The sequence below is a fragment of the Oncorhynchus mykiss genome, chromosome 8, assembly GCF_057628025.1.
Source record: "Oncorhynchus mykiss isolate SJ-2025 chromosome 8, ASM5762802v1, whole genome shotgun sequence".
NCBI lineage: Eukaryota > Metazoa > Chordata > Actinopteri > Salmoniformes > Salmonidae > Oncorhynchus > Oncorhynchus mykiss.
The window spans coordinates 81,267,501-81,280,166 of NC_143029.1; the positions used below are offsets into that span (position 1 = coordinate 81,267,501).

Consider the following 12,666-nt stretch of genomic DNA (forward strand, 5'->3'; position numbering starts at 1 on the left):
ATGATCCAAAACATAAAGCAAAATCTACAATGGAATGGTTCAAAAATAAACATATCCAGGTGTTAGAATGGCCAAGTCAAAGTCCAGACCTGAATCCAATCGAGAATCTGTGGAAAGAACTGAAAACTGCTGTTCACAAATGCTCTCCATCCAACCTCACTGAGCTCGAGCTGTTTTGCAAGGAGGAATGGGAAAAAATGTCAGTCTCTCGATGTGCAAAACTGATAGAGACATACCCCAAGCGACTTACAGCTGTAATCACAGCAAAAGGTGGCGCTTCAAAGTATTAACTTAAGGGGGCTGAATAATTTTGCACGCCCAATTTTTCAGTTTTTGATTTGTTAAAAAAGTTTGAAATATCCAATAAACGTCGTTCCACTTCATGATTGTGTCCCACTTGTTGTTGATTCTTCACAAAAAAATACAGTTTTATATCTTTATGTTTGAAGCCTGAAATGTGGCAAAAGGTCGCAAAGTTCAAGGGGGCCGAATACTTTCGCACGGCACTGTAGTTTGCCCCTCAGACAAGAATACCATAAACCGCACTCTGTTGACGACAGTAAGAGTCGTCCATGTCATCTCCATCCTCGTTGCCCTTTTAAGAATTCTCCCTCTTTTCTTTTGTTTTTGCTGTCATTTCCATACTTCTTGCGTTTTTTTTTCATTCACAGAGGTTACCTCAATCAAATGTATTTATAAAGGCCCTTCTACACTTCAGCAGATGTCACAAAGTGCTTAAACAAAAACCCAGCCTAAAACCCTAAACAGCATGCAATGCAGGAAAAACTAAAATACATATCTGTCTTTGTCAGTCTGTTCTCTCCTTCTCTCTCTCTCCCCCTCACTCTCCTTCTCTCTCTCTCCCCCTCACTCTCCTTATCTCTCTCTGCCCCCCCCCCCCCACTCTCCTTCTCTCTCTCTGCCCCCCCCCCCCCCCCCCCCCCACTCTCCTTCTCTCTCTCTGCCCCCCCACCCCCCCCCCCCCCCTCTCCAGACCAAACAGTGTTTGTGATTACGTCTGGTTTGGGTTGAAGCGGCATCATGCTTTCAGAACACAGACATGTGGATTCTCTCTAGGGGGGTTCCGCTTGTGAAAACATTCCAATCTAAATGGAGATGGGAGATATCTTCTGGGGATTCCACCCACCATCCCTCCCAACCATGCGGCTTAAACACATTATTCCAACACCGGGCAAAATAAACCTTTGTTTTTTCATACAGCGTTTTCCCCTTTAGGCCCACATTTGTTTTAAATATGTAGAAAATTGATGTGTTTGAGAAAGGAGGTGAAATTGAAAGGGAACACAAAAGGACGTGCAAAAATCTGAAGAAAAATCCCAAAACAAATTGGAGTTTAGTTGACCTAAGGATCTTGAGACTTGACTGTTCTGGTCGATATGCTGCGTGTTTATCTTAGTGTTACAGATGAGCAGACTTAAGTCACAGCCCTACCGGATAACTACCATGGTGTTTGTAGATGTCTTGTGTTGTGACTGATGGCAAACACCCATGTTAAGGTATCACTTTTTAAAATGTTAAATTAAAATATTTTAGGTACACTAGTACTATGTTCTCCAAAACATGACTATGTAGAGTGAGTAAGGGGGGCCTTCAGAGAAATCATTTCAGAATAAAAAAATCCCCTTAAAATATAATCGTTTTTGTTAGAAGGTAGGAACTGTATTTCTACCAGATGGTGATGATTTAAGGGGGACGTCAGAAAGATGAGTGGGGTGGAGGGGGGAGGGGTTGGTAGGTAGTCTTTACCGGTATTCATGTTTCCATGGTTACCCTGAGGCTGTATCTCATGGCAACTGGACTGAGTGAATTACTGATACCTATCTGCAGAGCGATGAACCCTGACGCTTTGCGCGACAACACCGTCCAAGACCCTTTTACATCCAATCAAAAAGAGAGGAAAGGACAGAGTGGGGGATAGAGATAGGCGACTGTAGGGGCAGATATAGGAGAGGAAGATAGCAGGGGGATAGAAACAGAGAGATGGTGAGACAAAAAGAGGGAGTGGGCAAGAGAAAGAGAGAGAGAGAGTGACTGGAGAGCAGGTGTGAGTGCAGATATGAGTGTGATGAAATTAACATACTGAAATTTGAATTAATTATCTGTCTAGCCAGCCAATTGTCAAATGTGTGTGTGTGTGCGCGTGCATGTGTGTGTATGTTTGTATGTATGTATGAGTGTGTCTGTGTGTGTTTGTGTGCGTGCGTACCGTGCATGTCTGCAAATGTCTGTGACTCTACACGGTGGTGGATTGGGACTGGAGTTTTTCTTGGTTTCCGGAACGTTCCCTGAGTGGTGTTATGCTGCTAATGAATCTCAGTCTGGTTAACTAACAGATGCCTCCCTGGAATCTCAGGTCCTCTCATTCGTCTTCTCCTCTCTCAATAGACCAGACTGACAGAACATGTCCTTGTCACACTAACCCTTCTTCCTCTACTGACAGAACGCTGAAGACCTTCCATAGAAATATAATTACTAGAAGGGTAAATACCATTCAAGAGAAATGTTCTGTGGTGGGTGGACAGGCAGCCATGTTAGATGTACCCATAGGAGTGAAATCTATTTCTGTGAGACTTCCTCTCCTTCTTTCTCTTTTTCCTTTCTTCCTTCAACTCATGACCCTGTCATTCTTCCTGTATCGCCTTTCTGTAGGTATGAGCGAGGCATCCTCCATAGTGAACATACGTAGAGTCACCCACCCTACCATACGAGAGCCCCTGGCTGGCATCGCCCACCTCCCCTGCGTCTTCACCCTCCAGCCCAGTGAGCTCAGCCCTTCCAGCCAGCCTCCCCACATCCAGTGGACCCGAACCTGGATACCGCAGGGTGGAGAGGGGGGTCCACTGGAGCAGATGGTTCTCTCAGCGAAGGGTAAGTAATGTAAATTGAATTAAACCCTTTTGCTCTTTGTGGAGCTTAGGTCATTCACTAACTTCCTCCATGGGGTTCGGTGTTGAGCGGTTTTATTCACTTCCTTTAACCTTTTACACCAGTGGGCTAAATCAGGTTCACACAGAGCGTTTTTTGGTAGTCTTAAACAAATCTACTTTGAAGCAAGGATACACACCTCACACACATGGTTATGGGCTTAAAAATGAAAGAAGAGACCTGTACCATGTCAGATATAGTTGAAATGTATTACATTTTGAGTTTTCATCCTAATATTACACTTTATATACATCACAGAAGAATGACATTTTTCGGTGTAAAAAAAAAGAAGAATGTTTATTAATTAGGAAATTATTACAAATGTTGATAACATTCCACCCATGAGGCCACTAGGTAATTTGACTGTGGGAAAAGGCTTTAGTATGGATGGTCCTGCTTCTTTTAAATTAAAGCTAGTGATTCAATGATATTAGTTTCAATCAACATGGACTTAAACATGCCATATTTGGCTATTTGTAATACGCTTAATTTGTTATGACAAAATGATGAGAGGGTTATTGTTTTGACAGTTGAAAAGGTCTATACACTTTCATAGAAAGTTTTATTTTTCATTATTTTCCAAAGGTGATATGGTGAAGGTGAATAAGGCTTTCGCTGGCCAGGTCAGGTTGCTTGGATATGCTGCTAACAACCTAAATGCTACCATGGAGATCTCAGGCCTCCGTAGCAACGACACAGGCACCTACCATTGTCAGATTGTGGTTGCAGATGACTACGAGCGAGACATAGTGCCCCTTGTGGTCACAGGTGAGTGGTTCATTGCTGTTGTGATTCAGAAGCTGAGAATCCGTTCTTTCCCCAATACAATACAACACGTCTGGATTGTTCCCAATAGGTATACAACAAGTATTATAAGTATTGTCTGGGAATTCTTTTGTTTATTTTGTAAATTACTACAACCTTGGAGTAGACTTTATCAATACTTCTGAAAATATGTATATTTATATATAAGCTAAAGGAACTGTGGATTAAAATACTGTGGATTAAAAACCTATTTGTCCCTTTAAATGATCGTTAATAACATCTTAGACACCTCAGTGGGAAATTGTGACCTTTTACTTGATAACCTTTTACTATATCAGGGCAGATTCTTGTGAGTATTAAACAAATCTAATTTGAAGAAAAGTATACACCTCACACACTTAGTTATGGGCAAAAAAATAAGCCACCTGTACCATGTCAGATATAGAGTTGAAATGTATTCAATTTGGAGTTTGTGTCCCAATATTACACTCTGCTTCTCTTTGTATTTTCATTATGGGTTCATATTAACAGGCCAATAGTCCGTAACACTGTAATTAAGTGCATGGATTGAATACCAATGACAACTGGCCTGTGACTGCTCTTCCATGAAATGCAGCTAAAAACACACAGATGGTTTCAGATTGATCTGTTCTGAATAAACCTATTGGGTTGTCAAACAGTGTAGTTTTATAATCATCTAAAAGTAGGGCTATATCATGAACATCAGATGTAGTATATGTTTATAAACACTACCGTTCAAAAGTTCAAAAGTCACTTAGAAATGTCCTTGTTTTTTAAAGAAAAGCACATTTTTTGTCCATTAAAATAACATCAACTTGATCAGAAATACAGTATAGACATTGTTAATGTTGTAAATGACTATTGTAGCTTGAAACGGCATTTTTAAAAAAATGGAATATCTACATAGGCCCATTATCAGCAACCATCACTCCTGTGTTCCAATGGCACGTTGTGTTAGCTAATCATTTAAAAAAATATATATATATTTTTTTATTTCACCTTTATTTAACCAGGTAGGCAAGTTGAGAACAAGTTCTCATTTACAATTGCGACCTGGCCAAGATAAAGCAAAGCAGTTCGACACATACAACGACACAGAGTTACACATGGGGTAAAACAAACATACAGTCAATAATACAGTATAAACAAGTCTATATACGATGTGAGCAAATGAGGTGAGATAAGGGAGGTAAAGGCAAAAAGGCCATGGTGGCAAAGTAAATACAATATAGCAAGTAAAACACTGGAATGGTAGATTTGCAATGGGAGAATGTGCAAAGTAGAAATAAAAATAATGAGGTGCAAAGGAGCAAAATAAATAAATAAATAAAATACAGTAGGGAAAGAGGTAGTTGTTTGGGCTAAATTATAGGTGGGCTATGTACAGGTGCAGTAATCTGTGAGCTGCTCTGACAGTTGGTGCTTAAAGCTAGTGAGGGAGATAAGTGTTTCCAGTTTCAGAGATTTTTGTAGTTCGTTCCAGTCATTGGCAGCAGAGAACTGGAAGGAGAGGCGGCCAAAGAAAGAATTGGTTTTGGGGGTGACTAGAGAGATATACCTGCTGGAGCGTGTGCTACAGGTGGGAGATGCAATGGTGACCAGCGAGCTGAGATAAGGGGGGACTTTACCTAGCAGGGTCTTGTAGATGACATGGAGCCAGTGGGTTTGGCGACGAGTATGAAGCGAGGGCCAGCCAACGAGAGCATACGGTCGCAATGGTGGGTAGTATATGGGGCTTTGGTGACAAAACGGATTGCACTGTGATAGACTGCATCCAATTTGTTGAGTAGGGTATTGGAGGCTATTTTGTAAATGACATCGCCAAAGTCGAGGATTGGTAGGATGGTCAGTTTTACAAGGGTATGTTTGGCAGCATGAGTGAAGGATGCTTTGTTGCGAAATAGGAAGCCAATTCTAGATTTAACTTTGGATTGGAGATGTTTGATATGGGTCTGGAAGGAGAGTTTACAGTCTAACCAGACACCTAAGTATTTGTAGTTGTCCACGTATTCTAAGTCAGAGCCGTCCAGAGTAGTAATGTTGGACAGGCGGGTAGGTACAGGTAGCGATCGGTTGAAGAGCATGCATTTAGTTTTACTTGTATTTAAGAGCAATTGGAGGCCACGGAAGGAGAGTTGTATGGCATTGAAGCTTGCCTGGAGGGTTGTTAACACAGTGTCCAAAGAAGGGCCAGAAGTATACAGAATGGTGTCGTCTGCGTAGAGGTGGATCAGAGACTCACCAGCAGTAAGAGCGACCTCATTGATGTATACAGATAAGAGAGTCGGTCCAAGAATTGAACCCTGTGGCACCCCCATAGAGACTGCCAGAGGTCCGGACAGCAGACCCTCCGATTTGACACACTGAACTCTATCAGAGAAGTAGTTGGTGAACCAGGCGAGGCAATCATTTGAGAAACCAAGGCTGTCGAGTCTGCCGATGAGGATGTGGTGATTGACAGAGTCGAAAGCCTTGGCCAGATCAATGAATACGGCTGCACAGTAATGTTTCTTATCGATGGCGGTTAAGATATCATTTAGGACCTTGAGCGTGGCTGAGGTGCACCCATGACCAGCTCTGAAACCAGATTGCATAGCAGAGAAGGTATGGTGAGATTCGAAATGGTCGGTAATCTGTTTGTTGACTTGGCTTTCGAAGACCTTAGAAAGGCATGGTAGGATAGATATAGGTCTGTAGCAGTTTGGGTCAAGAGTGTCACCCCCTTTGAAGAGGGGGATGACCGCAGCTGCTTTCCAATCTTTGGGAATCTCAGACGACACGAAAGAGAGGTTGAACAGGCTAGTAATAGGGGTGGCAACAATTTTGGCAGATAATTTTAGAAAGAAAGGGTCCAGATTGTCTAGCCCGGCTGATTTGTAGGGGTCCAGATTTTGCAGCTCATTCAGAACATCAGCTGAGCAGATTTGGGAGAAGGAGAAATGGGGAAGGCTTGGGCGAGTTGTTGTGGGGGGTGCAGTGCTGTTGACCGGGGTAGGAGTAGCCAGGTGGAAAGCATGGCCAGCCGTAGAAAAATGCTTATTGAAATTCTCAATTATGGTGGATTTATCAGTGGTGACAGTGTTTCCTATCTTCAGTGCAGTGGGCAGCTGGGAGGAGGTGTTCTTCTTCTCCATGGACTTTACAGTGTCCCAGAACTTTTTTGAGTTAGTGTTGCAGGAAGCAAATTTCTGCTTGAAAAAGCTAGCCTTGGCTTTTCTAACTGCCTGTGTATAATGGTTTCTAGCTTCCCTGAACAGCTGCATATCACGGGGGCTGTTCGATGCTAATGCAGAACGCCATAGGATGTTTTTGTGTTGGTTAAGGGCAGTCAGGTCTGGGGAGAACCAAGGGCTATATCTGTTCCTGGTTCTAAATTTCTTGAATGGGGCATGTTTATTTAAGATGGTTAGGAAGGCATTTTTAAAAAATATCCAGGCATCCTCTACTGACGGGATGAGATCAATATCCTTCCAGGATACCCCGGCCAGGTCGATTAGAAAGGCCTGCTCACTGAAGTGTTTCAGGGAGCGTTTTACAGTGATGAGTGGAGGTCGTTTGACCGCTGACCCATTACGGATGCAGGCAATGAGGCAGTGATCGCTGAGATCTTGGTTGAAAACAGCAGAGGTGTATTTAGAGGGCAAGTTTGTTAGGATGATATCTATGAGGGTGCCCGTGTTTAAGGCTTTGGGGAGGTACCTGGTAGGTTCATTGATAATTTGTGTGAGGTTGACGGCATCAAGTTTAGATTGTAGGATGGCTGGGGTGTTAAGCATGTTCCAGTTTAGGTTGCCTAGCAGCACAAGCTCTGAAGATAGATGGGGGGCAATCAGTTCACATATGGTGTCCAGAGCACAGCTGGGGGCAGAGGGTGGTCTATAGCAGGCGGAAACGGTGAGAGACTTGTTTTTAGAGAGGTGGATTTTTAAAAGTAGAAGTTCAAATTGTTTGGGTACAGACCTGGATAGTAGGACAGAACTCTGCAGGCTATCTTTGCAGTAGATTGCAACACCGCCCCCTTTGACAGTTCTATCTTGTCTGAAAATGTTGTAGTTTGGAATTAAAATGTCTGAATTTTTGGTGGTCTTCCTAAGCCAGGATTCAGACACAGCTAGAACATCCGGGTTGGCAGAGTGTGCTAAAGCAGTGAATATAACAAACTTAGGGAGGAGGCTTCTAATGTTAACATGCATGAAACCAAGGCTATTACAGTTACAGAAGTCGTCAAAAGAGAGCGCCTGGGGAATAGGAGTGGAGCTAGGCACTGCAGGGCCTGGATTCACCTCTACAATGCTGATTGATCATTAGAAAACCATTTTGCAATTATGTTAGCACAGCTGAAAACTGTTGTGCTGATTAAATAACCAATACAACAGGCCTTCTTTAGACTAGTTGAGTATCTGGAGCGCCAGCATTTGTAGTTTCGATTACAGGCTCAAAATGGCCAGAAACAAAGCACTTTCTTCTGAAACTCATCAGTCTATTATTGTTCTGAGAAATGAAGGCTTATCCATGCGAGAAACTGCCAAGAAACTGAAGATCTCGTACAACGACTGCCTTCACAGAACAGCGCAAACTGGCTCTAACCAAAACAGAAAGAGAAGCGGGAGGCCCCGGTGCACAACTGAGCAAGAGGACAAGTACATTAGAGTATCTAGTTTGAGAAACAGACACCTTACAAGTCCTCAACTGGCAGCTTCATAAAATAGTCCCCGCAAAACACCAGTCTCAACGTCAACAGTGAAGAGGCGACTCCAGGATGCTGGCCTTCTAGGCAGAGTTCCTCTGTCCAGTGTCTGTGTTCTTTTGCTCATCCTAATCTTTTCTTTCTATTGGCCTGTTTGAGATACTCAGTGCCTCTTTGCTTGACATCATGGGAAAATCAAAAGAAATCAGCCAAGGTGTCAGAAAAAAAATTGTACACCTCTACAGATCTGCTTCATCCTTGGGAGCAATTTCCAACCACCTGAAGGTACCACGTTCATCTATACAAACAATAATATGCAAATATAAACACCATGGGACCACACAGCCGTCATACCGCTCAGGAAGGAGACGTGTTCTGTCTCCTAGAGGTGAACGTACTTTGGTGCAAAAAGTGCAAATCAATCCCAGAACAACAGCAAAGGACCTTGTGAAGATGCTGGAGGAAACGGGTACAAAAGTATCTATATCCACAGTAAAACGAGTCCTATATCGACATAACCTGAAAGGCAGCTGAGCAAGGAATAAGCCACTGCTCCAAAACCGCCATAAAAATACAGACTACGGTTTGCAACTGCACATGGGGACAAAGATCATACTTTTTGGAGAAATGTCCTCTGGTCTGATGAAACAAAAATATAACTGTTTGGCCATAATGACCATTGTTATGTTTGGAGGAAAAAGGGGGAGGCTTGCAAGCCGAAGAACAACATCCCAACTGTGAAGCACAGGGGTGGCAGCATCATGTTGTGGTGGTGCTATGCTGCAGGAGGGACTGGTGCACTTCACAAAATAGATGGCATAATGAGAAAGTAAAATTATGTGGATATATTGAAGCAACATCTCAAGACGTCAGTCAGGAAATTAAAGCTTGGTGGCAAATGGGTCTTCCAAATGGACAATGATGCCACAAGCATACTTCCAAAGTTGTGGCAAAATGGCTTAAGGACAATAAAGTCAAGGTATTGGAGTGGCCATCACAAGGCCCTGACCTCAATCCTATATAATATTTGTGGGCAGAACTGAAAAAGCGTGTGTGAGCAAGGAGGCCTACAAACCTGACTCAGATACACTAGCTCTGTCAGGAGGAATGGGCCAAAATTCACCCAACTTGTGGGAAGCTTGTGGAAAGCTAACTGAAACATTTGACCCAAGTTAAACAATTTAAGGCAATGCTACAAAATACTAATTGAGTGTATGTAAACTTCTGACCCACTTTGAATGTGATGATAGTATGTACTATTTCATCATTGTCCTTACTTAAGTGTCCTGTTAAATGTTACTACTCATTGAGTATAATTTTTTTCCCTTTATCTGATAAAGCCATTTAAATTTGAATTTGTAAATGCAGAGGAATGAACCCAAGCGAGAACACATCTCCTGCTTAGAAAATACTCCACATACTGTAACACCGTGGCTACATTCCAATGTTGATATTAGCATCTCATTTAGTGTCTTACACTGCCACATGGAGAGTAACATTTCATTGGGTGACCTTCATGAGTGAATTAACATCCTAATGATTTAATTGCTTATACAAGCTCCCATCTGTTTGGCTGAGACAAGGACACACTTGGCATCGCAACACAAACCTGTGTGTGGCTGTTTCATGCAGGAACCCTGCTAAAACAGCCCCTAGTGAATAGAGTACTTATTTATTTTTTGTGAATAGAGTCCTGTATGTGTGTGTCCGGGTGGTGTTGATTAAGAAAGAAAATAGAAGGGGGAGGGGGTGAGAGATAAAGAGAGAGATAAAGAGAGTAAGAAAAAGAGAGAGCGAGAGAGAGCGAGAGAGAGAGCGAGAGAGAGCGAGAGAGAGCGAGAGAGAGAGAGCGAGAGAGAGAGCAAGAGAGAGAGAGCGAGAGAGCGAGAGAGAGCGAGAGAGAGAGAGCGAGAGAGCGAGAGAGAGAGATAAAACAATACATAAATACGCTACGGAAAAAGAAGGAACGTCAGAAATAAGCTTAAAGTAATTGAGGAATCCATAGAATCTAACTACTTCTGGGAAAATAGGAAAACTCTAAACAAACAACAACACCAAGAGTTATCTATCCAAAATGGAAATGTATGAATAAAGCACTTCTCCAATCTTTTAGGCTCTATAACAAAGAACATACTGCAAAAACATATACATGAACAAATGCGAATCTTAGAATCAACTATGAAAGACGAACAGAACCCACTGGATTCTCCAATTACATTGAATGAACTACAGGACAAAATACAAACCCTCCAACCCAAAAAGACCTGTGGGATTGATGGTATCCTAAATGAAATGATAAAATATACAGACCTCAAATTCCAATTAGCTATACTTAAATTCTTTAACATCATCCTCAGCTCTGGCATATTACCCAATATTTGGAACCAAGGACTGATCACCCCAATCGACAAAACTAGAGAGAAATTTGACCCCAATAACTACTGTGAGATATGTGTCAACAGCAACCTTCGAAAAATCCTCACATTTCCTAATTGAAAACAATGTACTGAGAAAATGTCAACTTGGCTTTTTACCAAATTACCGTACGACAGACCAATCATTCACCCGGCACACTCTAATTGACAAACAAACAAACCAAAACAAAGGCAAAGGCAAAGTCTCATGCTTTTTTGATTTCAAAAAAGCTTCAACTAAATTTGGCATGGGGCCTGCTATAAAAATTAATGGAAAGTGGTGTTGGGGGAAAAACACACACATTTCTTTCCACAGGTCCGTGGGGTGAGACAGGGATGCAGCTTGGCAGCTTGGCAAATTGGCTAGGATACTAGAACAGTCTACAGCACCCGGTCTCACCCTACTAGAACCTGAAGTCACATTTCTACTGTTTGCTGCTGAGCTGGTGCTTCTGTCCCCAACTGACTTTTAAATAAAGGTTAAGTAAAAAATAAATCAATAAAACCAAGGAGGGCCTACAGCAGCACTTAGATCTTCAGCACAGATTCTGTCAGACCTGGGCCCTGACAGTAAATCTCACTAAGACAAAAATAATGGTGTTCCAAAAAAGCTCCAGTTGCCAGGACCACAAATACAAATTCCATCTAGACACTGTTGCCCTAGAGCACACAAAAAAACGATACTTTCCTCAGGCTAAACATCAGCGCCATAAGTAACTTCCACAAAGCTGTGAACGATCTGAGAGACAACGCAAGAAGGGCCTTCTATGCCATCAAAATGAACATCAAATTTGACATAGCAATTAGGATCTGTCTAAAAATACTTGAATCAGTTATGGAACCCATTGCCCTTTACAGTTGTGAGGTCTGGGGTCTGCTCACCAACCAAGAATTCACAAATGGGACAAACACTAAATTGAGACTCTGCATGCAGAATTCTGCAAAAATATCCCCCGTGTACAACGTAAAACACCAAATAATGCATGCAGAACAGAATTAGGCTGACACCCGCTAATTATCAAAATCCAGAAAAGAGACGTTCAATTCTACAACCATCTAAAAGGAAGCGATTCCCGAACCTTCCATAACAAAGCCATCACCTACAGAGAGATGAACCTGGAGAAGAGTCCCCTAAGCAAGTGGGTCCTGGGGCTCTGTTCACAAACACAAACACACCCCACAGAGCCCCAGGACAGCAACACAATTAGACCCAACCAAATCATGAGAAAACAAAAAGATAATTACTTGACACATTGGAAAGAATTAACAAAAAAAACAGAGCAAACTAGAATGCTATTTGGCCCTAAACATAGAGTACACAGTGGCAGAATACCTGACCACTGTGACTGACCCAAACTTAAGGAGAGCTTGGTCCATGTACAGACTCAGTGAGCATAGCCTTGCTATTGAGAAAGGCCGCCGTAGGCAGACATGGCTCTCAAGAGAAGACAGGCTATGTGCACACTGCCCACAAAATGAGGTGGAAACTGAGCTGCACTTCCTAACCTCCTGTTCAATGTATGACCATATTAGAGACACATATTTCCCTCAGATTACACAGATCCACAAAGAATTTGAAAACAAACCCGATTGTGATAAACTCCCATATCTACTGGGTGAAATACCACAGTGTGCCATCATAGCAGCAAGATGTGTGACCTGTTGCACAAGAAAAGGTAAACCAGTGAATAACAAACACCATTGTAAATACATCCCATATTTATGTTTATTTATTTTCCCTTTTGTGCTTTAACCATTTGTATATCGTTACAACACTGTATATATATATATAAAATATGACATTTGTAATGTCTTTATTGTTTTGGAACTTCT

At 42.2% G+C, this 12,666-nt stretch overlaps 1 protein-coding gene across 4 annotated transcripts in view; it reads left to right on the top strand.

Annotated features, from left to right (window-relative positions):
• The window catches only part of ncana (neurocan a), a 127,679-nt gene that overhangs the window by 60,283 nt on the left and 54,730 nt on the right, over positions 1-12,666 (top strand). For all 4 annotated transcript variants that reach the window (XM_036986389.2, XM_090182753.1, XM_090182751.1 and 1 more), the window contains exons 4-5: positions 2,671-2,889; positions 3,532-3,714. In XM_036986389.2, coding sequence (XP_036842284.2) covers positions 2,671-2,889; positions 3,532-3,714 — 402 coding nt within the window. The remainder of the gene's footprint in view (positions 1-2,670; positions 2,890-3,531; positions 3,715-12,666) is intronic.